Here is a 24,735-nt window from a genome sequence, read left to right on the forward strand (position 1 = left end):
TAGAAGTAAAATAGCAGGCTTTTAATTGCTGTTAATTGCTGGACAGCCTACATGATCAGTGTAATCTCAAAGAATAATTTACAAATATGCAAGAAAAGGTTTGTACTCTAAAAATACTTTATTTGTAACAAACAGGAGATAAAGAATTTACAAACGTGCAGAGAGCCATTTCAGCACTCAGACAGCGCCGTGAGTTTTTTTAAAAGCATTATTTAAAAAAAATTCTCATCTCATCATATCCAGAGGTAAAAAGTCATCAAATACAATAAATCCTGGTACATTTAAAAATAGATGCAATATTTGCATTTGTTTAAAGCAAAATTTTAATGACTTACCAGGCTACAGGTGAAGCAGCTCTTTATGCCCTTTTAACGTCTCATAATCTGACCTCATTTATGTCCAAGAGACTCAATAATAATCTTTTACACTTTAATCCTTGAATTTTTCATATTTAAAACCTTTGCACCACTGCACAAACTTTGGCAATCTATAATAGCATGTTTGCTGATTAGAGGCTACATACGGTTTTGCCTCGCGCCACGTGTTACTTCCCTACATGCGAACCTGTGGGCGGGGCTACAAAAGCAGTCGTTGCCATTATACTTTGGAGGTGGTGTTTAAAATCTCTTTCTTCTGAAACTTGCAAAATGACCTCTTATATAACATTTAAAAATCAAGTTTAAATTGATTCTTTGATTCACCGCTCCTTTAAAGAGCTCCTATGGTCCGATTCAAGATTTTACATTTCCTTTGGTGTGTAAGTGTGTATTTGTACATGTTAACGATATGTAAAAGGTACAAACCACAAAGTAAACGATGACGCAAGTTATCGACTAGAGTTATCAACTGATTCAGACTCTATAAGTTAACTCCTGTTAGCATTGCATTGTGGGTGAATCTTTCAAACATGGTAAGGAGCGTCACATTTCCTGATGACGTCAGAGGTATTCAGACCAATTACAATGTACAGATTAGCTGGCCAATCAGGGACACAGCGCTTTTCAAATCGATGAGTTAATGATGCAAACACACTGTATTATACTGTATTATAAAATAAGAACAAATAATTAAATTATGAGCAATAACACAAGTAAAAACAAAACAGACATACAAATGAAATTAAACCGTGCGTTCAGGTTTTTCAGATTGTTCTAACAGTACTGTACTTTTCAAGTACAGCAATTAAATTGAAAGTAATCAAAAGTAAAGTATAATACTGTATAAATTAAATCCACTGTATAAATTAAATGTTGATTAATCCTGATTAAAAAAGTTCATCGCTCAAGAAATTCAGTGGGTGTTTTTTTTACATTGTCTGTTGTTGTTTAATTAATCTTAACAAATAAGGTTTATGTGATCTGCTGTCTTTTTAAGACCTACACAGAGTTTTGTAAGAATTACTTCATAGGTATTTGTATTTTGCCTCCTGATGAATTCGTCAAAGTAGAGGTAGGGTCTTTAACTGCTAAAAGTCTAAATAACATGCTGTATACTAATACTACCACATCCAGAAAAGCAGAAGTTAATGATTAATTACAAGAAAGAAACAACTCAAATGGTACTTAATGGTACATCAATAATAATTGATGCAATCAACAGCCTGGAACCCTCGGTACACCTGCTAGCACTTTATCATATGAATGGCCTGGTTTGCTATTATGGGAGAACAAGTGCTATACCTACTGTGGAGGTAATGCAATTTATTAAAAGGCAATTTTTTGGCCGGTGTCACAATACATCTGGCCTGTCATATCTGTCACACACATTAGCCAAAACATGTGCACAACCTCATAGCTCCAGGAGGCTGTGCTATTTTTTTTTATAAATTGTCAATTTGTATTACTCTGCAAAATAAAAATATGCTTTTGAATGTGTTTTTGTGAAGCATACATACCTCGATGTGTATTTATGAATAATGACTAATTCTACAATTAAATGAATTTAAATTTGGATCTATACTTTTTCTACATCGCTTATCCTTTGTAAGATCACTTTGGTGAAAGGAAGACCATTAACCTTCTGGAGTCCCTGAGTGATTTGGCATCCTTGAGCAGTTTTGACAAGCACTGACATTTGTGCTTTTTTTAGTTGCTTGAAAACATATTAATGAAAAAGTCTTATAACACTGTGTTCAGCATAAACTGGGCTACAATATTATGTGAGCAACATGTATTCATTATAACATGTTTTCACATGACTTTTCAAAACTGGATCTATAGTCTAGAGGTTTTTCTTAGAAATGATGTGAAAATCATTTTGCCTACTCATTCACATAAAACAATATATTGATTTAGAATTTTTAAGACACTTTTTGCTAAAAAAAATTATGTGAGGAGGTGTAAAAGCTCCTAAATAATCTGTGATTGACAGCTGAGGAACCAAAGACTCGCATAATGAGACGCATGATGAGCCTTTTAGGCAGGAATGTGAGAGGAAACTACTTTTTCTGTAGTAAAACCATGGTTTATCTTATAGAAACCATGTTTTTATTGTAGAAAAAGTGCACCCATGTTTTTGACTAAATGCAATTTGTATTACCATATGTTTCATAGAAAAACTAGTTTCTGTAATGAGACAATTATACATTTGTGGTTACCGTGGTTTAGCTACAAATACTAATCATGGTAAATTTATTAAGTTATGTGTGTGGTCAACTTATCAATACTTCGTGTTTGTTACAGGCGGCATTACTCCGTCACGTGTTGTTTGAAAGAAGCACAAAGGAATTTGTGGCTAGGTGTGTGATCGTGTGTCTGTAATGAACTTGCTGTGCAGAGACAGATGTGCATAAATAAGGTTTTAGATGTCCCGTTTGCAATCACATCATTTAAAAGAATAGCACAAAGCGTGTCAAATATGATGCTTTGTGTGTTTGCGGATGCGTGTGGCCATCACTCAGGATACGTACGCAAGTAAATAAGGATTTAGATGTCATGCTTGCTGCACTTGGGTAAAACAATACAAATTCACAGCACTGAATGCTGAAACTTGATGAGCTGTCCCTTGACTGTGGGGAGCTATGCATGTGGATCATGTGTGGCGATCTCAGCTCATTTCAGGTGATGAAGAAAAAGTAGACATTCTGACATTATGTAGACATTTATCTTTTGTTTGTCTGACAAGTATTCATTAAGTTACAGTTAATTTTTCTGATGCATTTCTGAAAGGACTTCACTGAGGGAGAAAAAACAGAACACTGACTTCATCTTGTATAAGCTTTCATCTCTCCCTCCCCTGTGCATTAGCGAAGGTAAAGTATATAAAGTATACTGTCCAGTATAAGATATAAGTTGTAAACATCTGCTAACGGGGATGTCTTTCTAGTTAGATGCTTTTTAGTTCGTTTCTACATTGGATGTATTGGTTTAAGGTTGAAAAAGAGTGTGCTCATCCCAAATCAGGGACTTGACCAGGATGGGACATGTCTTTTCCTTGCGTGTGTCTTGTTAATCTTCAGCACTATGGCAGCAGCAGCCAACCTTAACAATAAAAGTCCATCACAATACTGTATGTCTCCCATTCAGAATGGGTGAATAAGTCATCTCATTCGGCATTAGCTGTGGAAATTGTGGATCTGGCCTCAGGGGCAGACTCCTGATTTCTGGCCATATAACCAAGGTTGTTGAGCTCCTTCTATGTGGAATTTGTATGCCCTGATGTGGTGACTTTGCATCATATTGCGACCAGCACCATTTGGACCCAGACCACTGCCCAGTCCTGGAGTTACTGCAAGAGCATCTCTCAGCAGGGTCTACTCTCAATGTGTATCTGGCCATTTTGGATATCCCCTAGTCTTTGTTTCTTATGTGGTACCAGATGGCTAAAAACTTTCTGCCAAATAAGAGAATCTTCCTGAGACCTTTCTATCGTCCTGAAAGGTTTATTGGATGCTCTGTTTGAGTCTTAGAAGTTAACTTCAGAGCAAATATTGAACCTTTAATAGGCATTAACATTGCTTTAAAGAGTAGTGAATCTGCAGGACCTTTCAGTTGACTCACCCTGCATGTAATAGGCCCCTGGACTGGTCACATAATTCTGCATGTGGTTTCCCTTCACCTTTTGGTCCCATTCCACTAGGGTCTACTCAATAGTGCATTTTTGTTTGGGCATCTTTGCAGAGATTATTAAGATTTTATAGTTTGGGGGCCAGGTCACATATCTAATTGAGAGTTTTTCTTAGTTCTATAATGAAACTGTTTTGATTATTTAATGAAAAATGGCCATAAATCTAAAATAAGTTATACATTATTTTAACTGTTGGCTACTTCATGTTAAATTGTTTGTGGATAAAATATATTTTATTTAATATTGTGTGTTATATTTATAGGAAACCCTAAAATCAGTGGCATGTGGTGACTTCTCAGGGAGGCAGGAATGCAAAATATGTATCCCGAGTGTCATGTGTTTGGCCTTTTTATGTGTGTGGCTCGTCATGTCAAAATGTGTTTAGTATGTCATGTGAACCTTTGCATCGCACATCATGTCAACACACGTGCCTACTACAGATGCATCGAAAGGGTTTATGATAAATGCAATCACAAGATACTCAAAAGACCCTCACTTAACACTTAACTCTAATTACACACAGTGTTGGGCAAGTTACTGAAAATTAGTAATTAGTTACAGTTACTAGTTACTTTTTTAAAAAGTAACTGAATTACTCTCCCAGTTACTGTGTATCAAAAGTAATTAGTTACTAGGGAAAGTAACTTTTAAGTTACTTTTATGTCTGCTTTTTAAATGTAAATATGAACAGTACTGAACAGTCAAACACAACATTTTTAGACTTATTTATTGTTATCAACAGGTAGTAAGTCCAGTCTAATACTTAAAACGAAATAACTATAAAAGTCTGTAAACTTTAACTATTTACAACTTATTTTAGTAAAGTTTCTTTGAATATTTTTGTTAGAAATTAATAATATGTAAGCTTACTTTTTTATGTATATCATTTAGACCATTTAGACAAATATTCTGTATGTTTACATTGAAAATATATAATGTGTTAAAATTGTGTAGTGTCTCTTTAAGAATTTGCGAGCTGTGTGAAGCTAGCAGCTATTGCGCTCTCTGGAATGCAGTTTTCCACGCATCCGTGATATTTTAGATTTAAGATTATGTTTGTATATGTTTTATGTTTGAATCAAACGAGATACAAGATTAAAGGAAGATATTTTCTCCGAAAACGGAGTACGGTGATTGTTTTGTCAGACACGGAGTGAGTGAAACCGAAACCAAAACTGAAACTTGCGCAATTGCGGATTGATCTCTTCCATGAAAGCCGATGTAAACGTCTGAAAACATATCAACATTTCTCAGATTTATTACTTTTGTGGACTACAAATTCAAGTTGATATCAGACCGGATGGACTTATGACTTGCGCACAATTTTTAAACAAAGGTATGTCGTCAGGTTTTGATTGTTCATGTTCATTCTGTACGCACTGTCGGAACTGATGAAGTTTAATGATCCATTGCGCCGCCCACCATGGTCCTGCGACGTTAGATCAGAAATGTCTTGTCTGCAAGTGTTAATTCATTACAAAATAGAGTAACGCGAGTAACGAACTCATTTAAATTTCAGTAATTGTAACTGCGTTACTTGATTTAAAAAAATACTTCGTTACTTGCTCGTTACTGCTAAAAGTAGTGGAATTACAGTAACGCGTTACTTTGTAACGCGTTAGTCCCATCACTGATTACACATGAGATTAAGCGAGTATCTAGCTTTTCTATCATAAACTCCTTTGACGCGTCTGTAGCAGGCATGTATTTTGATATGATGAGTGATGCACAGGTTCATATGACGCGGCAAACACATATATTGACATGACGACACATGACATGACAGGCTACATACATGTTTTGACGAGCTTCGAATTCATGCCTCCCCATGCCTTCACCACACACCACTGCCTGAGACATTGTAATGTCAAAAAGGGGTTCTATACATATCTAGAAACATCTGGAACCAATCATCATGAAAATCATTTGTCTGCTTTTTAAATGTAAATATGAACAGTACTGAACAGTCAAACACAACATTTTTAGACTTATTTATTGTTATCAACAGGTAAGTCCAGTCTAATACTTAAAACGAAATAACTGTAAAAGTCTGTAAACTTTAACTATTTACAACTTATTTTAGTAAAGTTTCTTTGAATATTTCTGTTAGAAATGAATAATATGTAAGCTTACTTTTTTGTGTAAATCATTTAGACCATTTAGACAAATATTCTGTATGTTTACATTCAAAATATATAATGTGTTAAAATTGTGTAGTGTCTCTTTAAGAATTTGCGAGCTGTGTGAAGCTAGCAGCTATTGCGCTCTCTGGAATGCAGTTTTCCACGCATCCGTGATATTTTAGATTTAAGATTATGTTTGTATATGTTTTATGTTTGAATCAAACGAGATACAAGATTAAAGGAAGATATTTTCTCCGAAAACGGAGTACGGTGATTGTTTTGTCAGACACGGAGTGAGTGAAACCGAAACCAAAACTGAAACTTGCGCAATTGCGGATTGATCTCTTCCATGAAAGCCGATGTAAACGTCTGAAAACATATCAACATTTCTCAGATTTATGACTTTTGTGGACTACAAATTCAAGTTGATATCAGACCGGATGGACTTATGACTTGCGCACAATTTTTAAACAAAGGTATGTCGTCAGGTTTTGATTGTTCATGTTCATTCTGTACGCACTGTCGGAACTGATGAAGTTTAATGATCCATTGCGCCGCCCACCATGGTCCTGCGACGTTAGATCAGAAATGTCTTGTCTGCAAGTGTTAATTCATCACAAAATAGAGTAACGCGAGTAACGAACTCATTTAAATTTCAGTAATTGTAACTGCGTTACTTGATTTAAAAAAATACTTCGTTACTTGCTCGTTACTGCTAAAAGTAGTGGAATTACAGTAACGCGTTAGTCCCATCACTGATTACACATGAGATTAAGCGAGTATCTAGCTTTTCTATCATAAACTCCTTTGACGCGTCTGTAGCAGGCATGTATTTTGATATGATGAGTGATGCACAGGTTCATATGACGCGGCAAACACATATATTGACATGACGACACATGACATGACAGGCTACATACATGTTTTGACGAGCTTCGAATTCATGCCTCCCCATGCCTTCACCACACACCACTGCCTGAGACATTGTAATGTCAAAAAGGGGTTCTATACATATCTAGAAACATCTGGAACCAATCATCATGAAAATCATTTTAATTTTAGTTTATTTTTTGAAAAAATTAGACAGGTTCTAGATAAGAACTGGGGACTTATTACCAACCTTAAAGTCGCCATGAAAATAAAATGAAAAACTGTCATTTGTTTTGGAATATTGTGGTATTTTTTACATATTTACTTATCTGTGAGCTTCATTACTAAAAAAAATTCATGTGCCCTCATTATCTTTAATCAAAAACGCAAATCTCCTTCCCTCCTCAAATCAGTCTCTCTTTACTTCCGGCAAAGAGTATAGAAGCCCAAGAGGCGAAACTCAATAGAACGCTCCATAGCAACAGTTGCCCCCATGACGTGACGGCGCGGCCGCCATTATGGACTGAAAACTGAAGGAAAACGCCGAAAAATAATGAGAGTCAATGGCACTGAACCAACTTAACATAACAAAAACTTGGCATAACTTCTTTTTTTTCTGGTCGTCATATCTAAATACGAAAACAACGTGGTTATGCATGGCCTAATTATCCTTAGGAAAATAGTATTTTGGGACAAAATATTACTATAAAAGTACAATAAGACTACTATAGAAATACTATAGCGGCTCTAGGATATTATAGAGGTATTACAGAACATAACATACTTCTGTGATGTTCTAATACCTCTATAATATTTTAAAGCTGCTATAGTATTTCTATAGTAGTCTTATCGTACTTCTATAGTATGTCCCAAATTACTATAGTATTCCTATAAGATTACTATACTATTTTGTCCAAAAATACTATAAGATTCCTATAGTACCTTTTCGTAAGGGTATGTCCCCCACCGAATCGGCTTCATTAGCCTATCACTTACGGTTTGCAAAGATACAATTATAATATGAATAACAGAAATTCATGAAATAATATAAAGGCAGACACACAGTAATAAGATATTTATTCAAATGTTGATTTTGAAATGAGTGAACATCACCATATATATGATTTGGAAAAATAAATAAATAAAATTATAAATGAACATTTCTTAAGAGTTAATCTTTTACATAGAATATCACAAAAATATTAAAAAGTTTCTGGTGGACTGATAATTTTTGCAATTTATTGCAGAACACTGCTTGCGTTTTAACCACTTGCTCATCTTCACAGTTGCGAGGCGCGCTAACGATTTCAGCAGCTTACAGTCCACAATGGCGGCCGCGGCTCCGCAGCGCCACCTACAGACTGTTACCCATAACACAACAGAGTTTCGCCTCTTGGGCTTCTATACTCTTTGCTTCCGGTCATATGGTATGGCAGGTGGGAGAAGATCGCTGCGATTAGCATGCGCAAGCAACCCAACTTCAAACGATCTAATCAGATTTCGATGGACAATTTCAAATCCAGCCCTGCCTTATTTCATTTCAGAAGCTGATATACGTCACCACGGGGAAATCGCTACCTCCGTTTCATGGTTACTTTAAAAAGGCAATGCATTTTAGGACTGTGAGTTATCAAGCGGGTGGATTGACCTCCACTAGATTAAGGACACAGCACATCCCACCAAATATGACAACCGTCTAAAGATCTTGAGGCCTTCAGCAGATTAAACTGACTAAATCTCATTCATCTTTCTTCCAACAAAGAGCAGTTTAAATGAATGAAAATTAACTTATTAACTTATTTTAAGTACTGCAGAATTATTTCTTCTGAAGTCATACCATAGATTAGAATACCAAATATAGAAAAGTAGGTATTATTTATTTGTTTGTTTTGAATATCTTACCATCCACACAGGCCGGCCTTGCTCTCGTTGTCCCAGCGATCTGTCCTTTCTTACATGCACAGCGAGCTGTCTGTCTGGCAATTGTCCTGCGTGGCTGACTGCTGTCTCTGTCTAGAGTGACAATCTCACAGGTGCCTGCTGCCAACTGACCTGCAGGACACAACCCAAGACAATACAGGATTTTAGAGACATGCTACACACTAGAGCTCTGCGCAAGACTGTTTTCCTAATCTCATTCCTTCTTTTCTTATATTTAGTTGAACAGCTTTAGGTTAGAAAGGTTACATTTTATCCTTTAACTTAACTATACACATTCATGAACACATTAATTGCATTCTGTTTTGTCTTCAGCCATGCAAGAAATCTAAATTGTTGAATGAGCGTGGGTTTATAGCGTAATTTCTCAGGTTTGACCCAGAGGAGGAAAAATATATAACCAATGTGTGGTGGTGTATTCATTATGAACCAGAAACATTACTACCTGAGATTCAGGAAAATGCAATAATTTGTACAGGACATGCGATACCATTTCAAAAATCTCATACATTTATGCATTTCTACATTTATTTATTTCTGTGTCCGTATGTAAATAAGGTAGGCGGTCCCAACCTCTCTCAAACGCAGTATTGGTTAAACAGGATCACTGTGACTGTGCTGTGGCTCCACTACTGCACTACATACAGTCATTACATATGGCAGACTATTTAAGAAGTATACGGACTACCGGCACATCCGGGAACTTGACTGTAAATTGTCACTGCCCCTTTTTGGGGGAAAACAAACTAGACTTCTCATAGACTTCCATGCAAAATAGTGGAAAAAGCAACGTTCGTACACAGCCAGCAGGTGTAAATAACTTAAGAAATCCATCAGATTAAACATGTTGAGTCTGTCCATCTTGCCTGCCATAGAGCGCGAAAGATACATTAACACATTTAATTTTGTCAATATAAAAACATGTCCCTTTCATTATCCCAGTGTCACTTTTCACAGGGATGGGCTGTCGCCTGGTGTTTGTCGTTTGATATTTGCATAAAGTCGACAAGCGCTTATTATGGATTTTACTCTCAGCACCTCCGTTGCTCCCACAATCAGTGTTGGGCAAGTTACTTCCAAAGTGTAATACATTATATATTACAAATTACTGTCATTTGAAAGTAATTAGTTACATTACAATAATACTGTCTCTGAACTGTAATGAGTTACACTACTTTTGCGTTACTTTTGAGTTACTTTCATCAAAAGAACAGAAGTATGACTAGGCATTATAAAATGTTAAAATGTAGTTTATTTCTGCTTATAAATCTAGAAATTATGTGTTGGCCCTCAAGCTTTGAATAGGCACAGTGAAGACTTATGGCAAAATACAGTAACAATCACGGTCAGAATCATAAACATAGACAAATGATCTGGTAAAAGTCTGGTAAATTATGGTACACATACCAAACACAATAGAGCCCACTATAATGCAACCTATAGCCTAATAACATGGCAAGACACGCAACCTCTTTTCATTTCTATTCTTAAGTGATCACTTTTAATTCAGATTCACACCACAAACCTGGCATGCACTAGGTTGACATCAAAAAGTGCTATTGGAGGATCAGGCCTCAAGGAATACAGCTCATTTCAGTACAATATAAGGATTACAGTACATGTAGGCAAACATATAATTGCTTAATAAAACACAGACAAACAGAGGAACACTGCTTTTTGCCAAACAATGAATATAGGCTCCCATACAAAGGCTGGTAAAAACTTTAAACAGTGATGTTTAAATGTACTATTTAGATAACCATGTTTAAGTCTACACTAATGTTATGTTGTAGTTTAGGTTGCTGTTTGTAATAAAACTGTAGATAGCATAGGAATAGCCTAGCACTGTAATCATAGCAAAGCTTACCTTGTCATTGCTGGTGTGATATGGATTTTACTGGCAAGATTTCTAAAATTCTCTTTACTTCTGAAGTTCAAGCAGCATTGGAGACCGAAAGAAACTTTCTGTTGCTTTTTCTTAGTGCTCTTATTCGCAAAATTATGCGTGTGCGGGGCTACCGGACCTGATTGCGACCACTTTAGTCAATGCTATACAGCCGCGGACTTCCCAGATTCGGCTCTTTAAGAAACATGCCTATATTTGACGCGCACCGCGTCCAAATCGAATTTCAAATACAAAGTTAAAGTAAAAATAAACAGGTTGCATTCAGCACGTGGAAACAGACATACGCTGCGTCCCAACCCGCCTACTTCCATACTATATAGTAGACAAAGAGCACGAGAAGTAGTGCTTTTTGCCCACTACATAGTATGGATGTATGCGGTTTGGGACGCAGCCTATTTTACACGCAGCTTTTTCATGTGTGGATGCTGGTCGCGCGCATTGGTCAAAAATACAAATTATACGGTCTAACTTTGAAATGCATTGTTGTAACGCGCTCGTTACTAAGACTGTAACGAGTAAAATATTACCAAAATTTTATTAGTAATGTGTTATATTACTGCGTTACAGCAAAAACTAATATATTACTGTAATATATTATATTTTGTAATGCGTTACTCCCAACACTGCCCACAATGCACCACTTCTCTGCTTGCTCTGTGTTATAGACATGAAGAGCCTATGACTTTTTATCCATTGCTCTAGATGAGAGATAATAACTCAGTGATTGATAGCACGATGCAATGATGTGCAACCCTAACCTCCAACAATATAAAGTAAGCATATAGGGCCCTATTTTAACGATCTAAGCACATGGTCTAAAGTGCACGGCCTAAACGGGCATGTCCGATTCCACTTTTGCTAAACTAATGATGGGAAAAATGGTTAATGCACCAAGCGCACGGCCTAAAAGGGTTGTTCCTATTCTCCTAATGAGTAATGGGTGTGTTTTGGGCGTAACGTGCAATAAACCAATGAGAGTATCAGCTCTCATCCCCTTTAAAAGCAAGTTGTGCCTGGCGCCATGCCTAATCCCTATTTAGAAAGTGGAATTTGTAAACTGAAAAACTAAGCGGAGGAAAAAGAGCACCAGTTTATGAATAATGTTACAATTTTTTGTTGTTTTCATTTTTATTGAAATTGTTTTTTTTTATTAAAACCTTTAAAAGCCGTTTTCTTTCAGTCATAGAAGTGAAAATAGCAGGCTTTTGTTTGCTGTAAATGTATTGATATCCTATTATTATTGTAATCACATAAAATAATTAGCAAATATGCAAGAAAAGGTTTGTACTCTAAAAATATTTTATTTGTAACAAACAAGAGATAAACAATTTACAAACGTGCAGAGAGCAGTTTCAGCACTTGGACAGCGCAGTGAGTTTTTTAAAAAGCATTTACTTAAAAAAATTTCTTATCTCACCATATCCACAGGTACAGAGTCATCATATACAATAAATCTGTGGGGTAGCATTTAAAAATAGATGGATTTGTTTAAAGCAAAGCATTTATTTACTTACCAGTCTACAGGTGAAGCAGCTCTTTACACCTTCTAACGTCTCATAATCGATCCTCATTTATTTCCAAGAGACTCAATAGTAATCTTCTACATTTTAATCCTATTTTTTATATTTTAAAACGTTTATGTGCTGCTGCGCATTCATGTGATAAGCAAACGCGCGCTGTTGTCCTGTTATAGGCGCATAACTTGCTCATTAAATAACAACAACAAAAAAATGCGCCATTGACTTCAACTTTAGACAAGGTTTTTTTAGTTGCCTCAAAATAGCAACACGCCAACAATGCCCCTTAACACACCTCGTTTTTCAAAATTGGGCGCAAATGCATTTGCTATTTAAACAACGTAGCGCTAAACGTGAAAATGATCATTGCGCCGGGTTGAAACTAGCAAAATACACTTGCGTTGCACATTGCGCTGCATTGCGCGGGGTGTATAATAGAGCCCATAATGTCTGTTTCTTTGAGGAAGAAAGATTAAGATTCGTTTAGTGTATGGGAAAGTTAACACTGTATTTGTGATTAAAAAAAGAATAATTTCATGACAAATTTAATCTTTAGTTTAAGTTAGATTTGTATTTTTTAAATGGGCTTTTGTAGTTTGGGTAACATAAACATGAAATAACAATACTGGCTAGACATAAACACTCTCATGAAACATTAAACTGAATAAACATGAAAGACTGCATAACAAGACATGATTTCAACACAATGATCCAGCACCAGACAAGAGGAGATTAAATAGGGAAACTTAACGAGGGTAACACAGGTGCACGGGATGAACTAACAATGAATAATTAACAGGGAGAACAAGGGGGCGGGGACTAAAGACGAGACACCAGAGGCACATGCCACAATTATCAAGGCATGGCCTCCACATTAAACAAGAGACTGTCAGAACTCTGCCATCACAATAAAACATAAATATAAAACCAAACTCTCGTGGCAGAGTCCTGACACATTCTGAATCTGATCTCCTATACAAAAATGCAATTATTTCAGCTTTTCGAAAGAAACCTACACATATTTAAGAGGTTATAAAAAGAAAACAAATGAATATAGGATAAAACTTTTGTTTTTCTTGCCTTATTCCCTTTTTTAAATTTTATTAGATCACTTTTTCATGCATTAAGGTCATGAACAGCTTGAAACAAATGCAGAAATAATTAGGTTTTTTTAGGAAATGTGAAGGTCCTGGTAATAATACAGGTGTCAATGTAAGTACACTTTCACTGCTCCTTTAGTCAGTGACATTCAAGCATGTAAGACACTTATGTTAATTGGCTAAGGCTAAGATCTATTTATAATGTAAGTGCTTTAGAATTAAATTGGAAGCATTTATAGCCTACTTTAGCATTAATGGAAGCCATTTATGTTTTTTTAGCTCTGTAATTTAGAGAAAAATCCTTTCAATGAAAAAGGGGGTAAAAGAAATAGCTAAAACTTAAGGAAATTACATTTTTAGTGGCAAGGCAAATATTTTGGAATTCTCATGCTAATTTGCCATCCTAAAGAAATCTGGACCTTATCCCCCTAACTGTTGTTAAAATGGCTTTTAAAGAAAGTTTTTATTGTTTCAATATAGCATTAAAATAAAAAAATATTCTAAAAAAGACAGATTAGGATGTTACAGAGGAAAGCTCATGCCATCTTTCTCTGGTGTGCTTTTCCAACTGCACCCTGCTACACGCTAATTTATGATTTAGATATGAGATAATGGACAGTGTGTAACCATGTATCAAAAACGCATCAATGTATTTCTAATTAAGCTTACCTCACACCACATTAGATAAATATTTATATAACTGCCTGCATTACTAGATGTAATTATAATGTAAGGGCGATTTTTTAAACTTTTCTATTTCTCACATCTGATTTACTATCTGTTAATGAAGCAAAATACATAATGTTAACTGCAGTAACTTTCGTAAATGTTGTTCAAGAAATCTAAACTCCATGATAAAACCCAGGGGCATTGCTATACATAAAGCGCTGTATATAGGATAAAGACTATATATACATATACTTAATATTATTAACATGTTTGGAGGCATAAATGGCATAAAATGTTTGGAAAAATAACAGCAGAGAAAATATTACATTACACTTTACATTATACAATGATAACAATGATTCATAACTTATTTTTTAACATTAAGAATATTCTTACAATAACAATATTTTAAGAAATTGATCATTTTATGACTTCTAATATATAATAGTTTCTGCCTTATATTCATAACTGTTTATGTAGTGTCCTAAAGGTAGTGGACTCAATATTAATTTCATATCTGAAAACATAAAACAGTATAACACATACATGTGTTGATTTTCTCAGCAACAATGCAATCCTTTAGACTTGACAGAGGTTTTCCTGAGATTTTTCCTTGAATGGTTAAGACCTGATTGGGTGAGGATGTAGTGTCTTACTTCCCTTAAACTCATCATTTCTCCTTTCTGCTTTCCTTTCCCTGCTTTGCACAAAACATTTTTTATGTCCATCTACAGGAGCCAATACTAATCGAGTCAAGTTATATTATCATTATTATTTCAAACTTACTTTAGTTTCATGTTTTCATGAGCTAACTCAATCGCGTACGGTCACCTGAACTTTTGTATGCGACTGCTGCGTCGCTTTTACAAACGTGAAATGGGTAACTACATTGCATACAGATCTGTTTTTGCCACGGTTATCTTTGTAAATGAATACACTAGTTAACTGCTTACATTTTTAATTGAGATTTACACCAAGGCACAAAAGATTTACAACAATTAAAGGCGGAGTGCACAATGTCTTAAAGCCAATGTTGATATTTGAAATCACCTAAACATACACGCCCCTACCCCAATAGAATCTGAACCTTCTTTTGATAGACCCGCCCCACACATACACAACCCCGGCAAGGATGTTGGTAAGTAGACACGCCCCTTATTGCTGATTGGCTTCAAGTGTGTTTTGGTAGTCGGCCCGACTCCCTTTTCCAAAGTGTTTTTCAAACATTGTGGACTCCGCCTTTAACACAATCAGAGGGGTCATTCATTCCCATCAGATAAACTGTGCAAGGTGGTTACAAGGCAAAGTTTAGAACTTAAGTTTAGGGTTTATTCTGGTCCTTAATCCCAAGCATAAGCAAATGTAAAGTAATGCTTGGTGAAGCGAACACCACTAAAATAACGAAGCCTTAAAAATCCCAGGTCTCAGTACAACCCTTTACAGCTGTTCAAGTGACTTCTGACTTCTGTTGGATATGTATTTCTTTAGGATCCACTGAATAACCTTCTCAACTCAGCTGCAAAGTCAACACAATGGTATAAAAAAAATGAAAAAGAAAGAAAGAACTTTTATTTTCTGTTGAGTTAGTGCAGGGCCGGCGTCAAGGGGGGGCATTCGCGGGCCGTGCCCCCCAAACAGGTTGTTGTGCCCCCCTACACAGTTTTTGATTAATTTAATATATATCAAGAATAATTAAAATAAATTAAACATTGAATGTTTCATGACTTTTAATGTAATAAAATGAGGAAAATATAGTTGATATATGTTTTCTTTAATTAAAATAGACCAGTTTCTCTGATTGGTTGTATTGCCGGGTCTCATGCGTCATTAGGCTTTAGCATATTTGTGACTTGATACTAGCAACGTGTTTTTTGCGGCATTTTATGGATCATGTAAAATATGGATATTAGAACATTTAGAACGAACCAGCACCGCCTGCTCCATCTGACTTCATGCAAACACCGATTGGCTCAAACTCGGAGATTAGAGGTCGAGGTGGAATTTTCAAATCTACAGGACACTGTTTTAAGGAAGTTTAATGTTCGTACACGCCGGCTTCAGCTTTTTTAAAGGTAAGTTAGCATTGTTTTAATTTACTCATGTGAAGTGTGGCTATAGACCGTTAACAGCATTGCGACTTGATTATGGTAAAGCGGCTTTCATAACGGCTTTTACTTAGGATGCGATGTGCGCTGGGCTGCGCTATGAAACCCATTCATTTCAATGGCTTGTGCCGCGCGAGGGCGGTTTGTTGTTGCGTCGAGCAAAGCACGAGCGCAGCGACTGTCTGTAACGAGTCTGTAATGAGCTGACAGTCTGTAACAGTTGTATAAGTGTGTGCTTGAACTGTAAGTTATTGTTGCTAATTGCGTGCCCCCCGTTGGAAGCCGCGTACCCCCCTGTCAGTTATGGTCTGGCGCCGGCTCTGAGTTATTGGGGTCATGGTTATGACTTATGTTTGTTGTTACCATTGAACTCTGTAGTGAGCCCTTAACTGTGGGATCGCCCACACACACACACACACATTCTGGTTTCCATGTTTTGTGGGGACATTCCATAGACGTAATGCATTTTATACCATACAAACTGTATATTCTATTCCCCTAACCTACCCCATTCCCTAACCCCAACCATCACAGAAAGCTTTCTGATACTTCACATTTTCAAGAAACATCGTTTTGTTTGATTTATAAGCTTGTTTCCTCATGGGGACATCAAAATGTCCCCACAAGGTCACAAAAACACTGGTATTCCTATGTTTGTGGGGACAATTGGTCCCCACAACGTGATAATTACCAGGTACACACACACACACACACACACACACACACACACACACACACACACACACACACACACACACACACACACACACACACACACATATATATATATATAATTCCCTATATTTCCCAATTCGCTGTGGTTTGCCTTTTTTGCCAAATTTTTTTGCCCAAAATACCTTAAAGTTTAGTGTTTGGTCTCTTTTGTACTATACACCTCGTATTTTTGATGATTTATAACCTGAGGGAGCATTAAAAGCAAATATTGTTCAAATTCCCCCAGACATCAGTTTTAGCACAGTAGCACAGTTTGTGCTGAATACAGTGTTACAAGACTTATATAACCATTTATATGTTTGTAAGCAACTGAGCACAATTGTCAAGCATGTCAAAACAGATGCTTGACTTGGTTCAGTATGCAACCCTGAGATCAAATGGACATCTTCCTTGGTGCTATTTTCATCTTTGGTCCTTTATACACCCTTGATATGGAACTTAACCTTCACGGGCTGACTGGGTTTTGCAGGAGATTTTGTGGGATCACAGAGACTACAATCTGAGAGAGGGTATGGGGTCCATGAGGCCATTCATTTTGGTTCATCAGCATGCAACAAGGGGGATGATCCACTTTCAGAGTGTGAATGCCGCCTTGAGATGGTCTGTCTTTAATCTCAGCTGGCGGGGTCTGATGGAGGATAAAGACATCTCACATCCTCTCATCTGCCACTTCCTCCAGGAGCTCTTTAGACTTCCCTTATTTTCACTATCTCTTCTTTCTCGCTGATGTGACTCTCGCTGTGGCCTTATGATCGACCACATTGACTTGAGAAATTCAAAGTTTTGTATTTTGTAAGACTGAGCTTAATGGCTGTATGGGCAATTTTGTTAACAAATGACTGCAGTGGTCATTTGATTTAATGTATAAAACTTATTCGTTTATATTTTTCTTAAGTGGGATTCGGACGTGAAAAGCGCTGCATAATTACGTCATGTACGCGTTGAACCGCCAAAGCTTCAAAACCACCGCCGCTGATCAACGAGCAATAGGCTGGCATGGCACCAGCCAGCTAGGATCAACAGCAAGGTAGTGCTGGCCTGGTTTCCAGTTCAGATTTGAAGGGAGAGTGAGGAGGTTGGGACATATGGCGACAGTTTAAGGATGGAATGCAGTATTTGGGACCAAAGCTCAGCCCAAGGTAAACAGTGCAGGTGTGGGGTGTTTTCCCTTATGAAAATTAACCATGGTTTTTAATTCAAGGATACACATGGATGAAAATGCTACCAACAAAAGGCCTACCATATAAACCCAACTAATAAAGCAATAAATGCCATAAATAAATCTTATCACTGATGCTATGAGTTATGTCTCATAACTGATCACAACAGGTTGTGAATGCGATTTGAGCTATTGTGTCTTTTCATTTGTGTTACACAGAAAAATGAAATACGCTTAAATTAAGGGTTACAAATTTTCAATATTATATTTATAAACAATATATTTTTCTATTGGTTTCAAAAAATGCTTTTATAAAAAAACTGCTACTCTTTATATGTGACCCTGTCTTGAGGCTAAAGTCTCGAAATAATTATCAAATTATTAAGATAACGAGCATCAAAGTTTCTTTGGTAATATTATTTGGGCAATATTAAAGATATCAGGGTTATATTTTCACTGAATGTTCTTAGATTATGTAGAATGATATTATGGTGAAAACAGCGAATCTAAAAAAAAGACTTTTACATATTTACTAGTCCAACCCAGGTTTCTCTCTTCCACTGCAATTAGCTTCTGAAAGTATCTGTAATCATCCAATAGAGACAACTGACTAAAATGACAATGAACCACACAAAGAGACAGCGAAGTCATGTTGTGATTGTATCCACTTCAGCAATAGCTGAACACTCAATAGCTGAACACAAAATATCCAAACAAAACACACCGCCTATTAAAGCAGTGGGATAGATGCTATTTAAAGTTCTCTTTAATACTACAGCCAGTGCAGCTTTAATTCTGCTGTGAGACATTTTAGCAGCCAATAACCTCACATCCACACAGTTATTCTGGTAAATTAGCATAAAATCATAAAAGACAAAAATGTGCTTTTAACACAAACAACAACATTTGTCTTTTTAACGGGTTAGACACTATTCACACATTAATCCCAAAATACTGGTAAAATATGAAGGTAAATAAATCAGTAGCAAACTTAACAGCTTGTAAATTTAAATTATATTGCAAAATAAATAATTGTCCCAAAACAACTAATATTTCATTTTCAAAAATGCAGATTTAGCTGGTTTATTTGTTTACTGGTATATATTCTGCTATTATGAATTATTACGAAAATGTATTTTAATTATTATAACTGTAAATTAAAAAATGCAGTTAAAAACTCCATTGTTAAAACCATTGTTAATCTGGTCAGGTTAATTCTCCCTTTACAATAGCCTACATGGCAAACATACAGTGTTCAGATAATATATCAGTGAAGGAAATTGTATTAATAAATGAGAGCTTTGGCTTACATTTAATCTTATTTTAATATTGATTCCAAGTTATCTTTGTTTGTTAGTTCCCTTTATTGTGATTTTACCCATCAAGTGACGTCATCAAACCCTGGCCTCTCTCTCACCTCTGAGTCTCACCTGCAGAAGTTCATCTTGCTTCATGTATATCGCAAAAACAGTAGCAAAAGTCAAAAAGCAAAGAATTGAAATGGCAGTGACCGATTTGAGAGGTTCATTGAAAAAAAAGATTCATACAATTTACTCAATTTTTTTAAGGTAAGTGGTTGCAATCAATTTATTTAAGCTACATTTAAACAAAAATTTTTTGTTTTGTTTTGTATTTCTAATTTTTTTGTTTAAATGTAACCTAAATAAATTGATTGCGACCACTTACCTTAAAAATTTGAGTAAATTAAATGAATAATTTTTTTCGGTGTTGTATGTGCCTATTTGTGTTTGTATTTAAGAATATGTAAATATGTACTTTAAGTTTTGTATGTATTTTTGTAAACGGTATTTACATATTCTTGACTATTTGTCTGCAACTTCAAAATCAGAACACAAGTGTGTGCAAATCTCAACATTCAACTTCAAATTTTCAAATCAGGACTGTGAGGGAAAATTTTACTGTACAAGTAAGAAAGAAAAAAAAGTCTGCGCATTTTCAATAGTAGGACCAAAGCTGTGAAACGGTCTTCCCTTGTATATTCGCCAGGCTCTGTCGGTCTTTAACTCCCAGCTGAAAACATATTTCTTCAGTCTGGCCTGTGAGGCAGGGACAGTTTGATGTGAGGTTCATTTATTATGTGGTCTTTGTGTATGCTTGTTTTATGTATTTATATTGACGGTTTATGTGTATCATATTTCTGTACCTTTACAGGATTTTCATTTGTAAAGCACTTTGGACAACATAGTTGCACTTAAATGTGCTATATAAAGTACAAATATTTTGCGAGCGCTCAGGTTTTGCTACTGATTTACCTTCATAGTAAACTGTTGATGTCATTAAAGGCAGAGTGTACAATGTTTAAAAAAACGGGAGTCGGGCTCACTACCAAAACACACTTGTAGCCAATCAGCTGTAAGGGGCGTGTCTTCTAACCAACATCCTTGCCGGGGTTGCGTATGTGTGGGGCGGGTCTATCAAAAGAAGGCCCAGATTCTATTGGGGTAGGGGCGTGTTTTTTTTAGGTTATTTTAATGTCAACATTGGCTTTCAAACATTGCTGTGCACTCCGCCTTTAACCAGAAGTGACCTCTAAACATACACAATCTGTCTTTTTACTAAAGTTTTTAATTTTTGTGCCAAATATTTTATTTTCATGCAGTTTGCCAACTTCTCTTCACAAACTTAAATAGTGCAGAGTAAATATATAATCTATGGCATAGTGTTATGGTTGGCAGACTTAAAGCAGACTTCTTAGATCAGCACGTTCTGACCTTGTATGCTGGTGGTAACCCTATTATTTGTTGACACATTGCATCATACTGGTAATTTACTTGTAATTGTACAACATCTCATCCTTGAAAATTTGCCAGACTCTGAGGTCCTCGTATTTCTGAGAAGGTCATGTTCACACATTTTATTATTTGCCAGAAAAGATTGTATGTGTGTAAGAGGCTAATGATTCTACAAGATCCTACAAAATGTATACAATAGCCTTTCATTTTCTGTCCTTGCCTATGGCCCAGTTTAGCCTGCTCAAGTCACACAGCTGAGATACATGATTTTAACAACAGAAGCTATTATAGATTCTCTGTTTAAGTTGATAGTTTGAGTACCTGTTTTTTGGAGTAGGTCATTTATATAAAGTTACTGTAGCATGAGATAGCAATGTTCATATAGCCGTTTGCTCGTTGAATATATTGTCCCCATTCTGAATACACATGACCTTAGAATATCCTCTGTCCATGCATAGATAAATGGCTTGCATAGAAAATAATTAAAAGCAGAAAACAAAGTTACTAAGATGAAAAGAAGCCACAAAATGATTCAAACCTCAGGACTGTCTTTCAAACAAGTTTCTCTCATGCATACTATAATGATAGATAATGGTGATTAACTGTGTCAGCTGAAATGAAGACAGGTACATATAATGTCCTAATGACAGCAGACAGACGCACATATCTGTATCGCTGCTCATCCTTATATAGGTAATAAAGAGAAATTTAATTTTCTCAAATTAAGACAATACGGATAATTGATATAGTATCATGTAACAAGTGGCCCATTGCATTATAATCATGATAGAATGTTATTCAATTCAATTTTATTCCCCACTAAACACAGGACGTCGGATAGACGTGCAGATCATGTCTATATTGGGTCCGTCGGTCCATGACCAATTCTGGACATCTATTTGCATCCAAACTAGGTCCACTATTTGGACGTCATATTTACGGGCAACATTTGACGTTTGAACTGGGTAATTTTTTTTGGACGTCATTTGGACATCATATTTACGGCAACATTTGACGTTTGAACTGGGTGATTCTTTGGACGTCATTTGGACGTCTATGATAGGCCTATGTCTATATTACATGATTAGGCCTATAAAAATGTGTTTATTTACAAATATCAGGATTGTTGTACCAACATGATTAATACTTACGAATAGTCTATATTATTTATACAGTACTGTTTTTTCTGCTTTCTTGAATTATATACAAATTCATCTAACAATTAAAAATCTGTAATTAAATGTCTAGTTCGTTATATTAGTATATGATCATACTAACAATTTAACATGAAAATATGCGAGACTTGCTTGTAACCCAGAGATCGGAGTTTAAATCCCCGGCCGGCACGAAATGACCAAAGTGTTTTGGTGTTGCAATGGATGGGTGAACTGCAGAGACAATCATCTCTTTTCGCTTTTTCATGTCTATTTTCCTTACACGGAGGTCCTACGGATGACAACCTTTAGACGTGCAGAAGACGTCGAAAAAAAGACGTCGCCTGGCGTTACAAAACAACCCCTTTTATGGACTGGATTCGGACGTCCAAAAATTACATGAAAAAATACATCATTCCAACGTCACTTTGCGCAGTGGGTCATATAGTGCTTTTAACAATTTATCATCATATCAAAGAGACTTAGAAATGAAATAAACTTCATAAACGAATACATTAACAGATATTCCTTATAAAAATGCACCATAGACAAACCATAGACAATTTACGTAAGTACATAAGTGTCACGAAACGTTTGGCGGAGAGAACCCAAACGCAGACGAACGTAAAATAAACTTAAGGTTTATTTACACAACACAACACAACACAACACAAAAAACCCATGAGGGGGTAAAACAGGTAATATATGACAATGAGAATAACTTAAAAAAGAAACAACACTAAATACTTAATAACAAAGACTATGAGAACTTGATACAGGCAACACGGAGGACGTGAACAAAACACACTGTATCTTAAGGAACATATGAGCACAAGACAGAGAACGAGAGGGCATTATAAAGACAACAACTCAAATGGGGAAAAGGTGCAAATCATACATAATCAAAGTGGGAACACACAAGGGAGTGGGGTAAAAGTGACAAGACACTGGGAACACGTGGCAACAACACACAATGTGACTCCACGTGTCCCCACACAAAACACAGTACTGCCATGATCTTACCATATGAAATCAGACCTGAATCTAACACAAAGGTCTGGCAAGACCATGACAGTAAGGTGTCTATGGTTTGGTTTATTGTCATGTATTTTTTTCGAAGGTGTGTTGGTCAAAGTTTACAATAAGGTTATATAGTACACATTAGTAAATAAATTAACTAACATGAGCAAAGAATAACAATATAGTTTATCAGCATGTATTGATTCTTGTTAATATACTGCATGTCAATATACAATAAACAAGCTTGATTTTATAAATATATCATTAAATGCTGAAATTAAGATGAACTAAGTTTAATAAATGCTGTAGAAGTATTGTTCATTGGTAGTTCATGTTGCATTAACTACAAATTGTTAACAAATGCAACCTTTTTGTAAAGTGTTACGTGTTTTGTAGTCATGTTTATATTGAATCACTATAGTTCTTTAATGTTTCGCTAACAGTTTCCAGTTATCCCTTGCACTCTGAAAATGCTGGGTTATTTTCAACTCAGCATTGGGTCAAAGGGGACTAACACAGCCTTTTTTAAATTTAACTTATGCTGGGTTGTTTAAACACACGGATCCTGTGACAAGCTTTGCTGTCAACTTCATCTCTGATGCGTGACGTGACAGCTAATAAGTTATCCAGTACTGTGTACTTCCATTGACATGGCAGGACTTCACTGAAAACGTAGTTGTGAGTCACGAAAATTATATATATAATATATGTAAATTTAGGGGATTGAGATAATTGGTTGAGGCGTGGCCCTGCTCCCAAACATATAAAAGAAATAAACAAAACAAAGACATTTTAATCAAAGGCATGGTGCATGATTTTTGAAAAACGCTTTGGAAAAGGGAGTCGGTCCGACTACCAAAACACACTTGTAGCCAATCAGCATTAAGAGCTGTGTCTACTAACCAACATCAATTCCTGGGTTGCGTATGTGTGGGGCGGTCTATCAAAAGAAGCTCCAGATTCTATTGGGGTAGGGGAGTGTTTGTTTAAGTGATTTCAAATGTCAACATTGGCTTTCAGAGATCATGCACCCCGCCTTTAATTGATTAATATGTGACCCTGGCTGTGAAAACCCAGCTGAAGTCATTTCTGATTTACTGTTTTCTGCATCATCCTACAAAACGAACAGTCTGTGAAAACATAACCTTGATATCTTTAAAACTGACTAAGTAAGGCCATTTCAAAGATTGAAATCATAGTGAAATTAATGGCTTATATCAAACTTGGATGCTCGTTATATCAGAATTTGATGTTGTTATAACAAGCAGCTTCAGTTGGGTACATCACTTTTTGCTGTGCTCTCAAAACATCTGTGCAACATGTTTCTGTGTATGGTTGTGTTGTGAGTATTTGCCGTGCATTTCTGTATTTTGTTGTATTGTGCATATTTGCCTTGCGTTCCTGTATTTGTGGCAGATGTGTTGTCAGACTGTTGAAGCTGTTTTCTTAGCTGTTTTTTCTCAATTTGCATGTGCTTTCGTCTGTTGCAGTTAATTAGAGTTGGCCAGTTTCTCCCCATAAGAAAAGGTGTGTTTGACTTTATGCTGCATTGTAAAGACCGATTGGCATTCATCCAATCAAACTCTTTGGAAGCATACAGAGAAGTCTAATCTTGCAGTAC

General features: G+C 36.0%; 1 protein-coding gene across 3 annotated transcripts in view; it reads right to left on the reverse strand.

Moving 5' to 3' along the window:
* The window catches only part of tafa5a (TAFA chemokine like family member 5a), a 139,758-nt gene that overhangs the window by 33,801 nt on the left and 81,222 nt on the right, over positions 1-24,735 (reverse strand). For all 3 annotated transcript variants that reach the window (XM_055190912.2, XM_055190910.2, XM_055190911.2), the window contains one exon: positions 8,961-9,110. In XM_055190912.2, coding sequence (XP_055046887.1) covers positions 8,961-9,110 — 150 coding nt within the window. The remainder of the gene's footprint in view (positions 1-8,960; positions 9,111-24,735) is intronic.

The sequence above is a fragment of the Misgurnus anguillicaudatus genome, chromosome 1 (assembly GCF_027580225.2).
Source record: "Misgurnus anguillicaudatus chromosome 1, ASM2758022v2, whole genome shotgun sequence".
Lineage (NCBI taxonomy): Eukaryota > Metazoa > Chordata > Actinopteri > Cypriniformes > Cobitidae > Misgurnus > Misgurnus anguillicaudatus.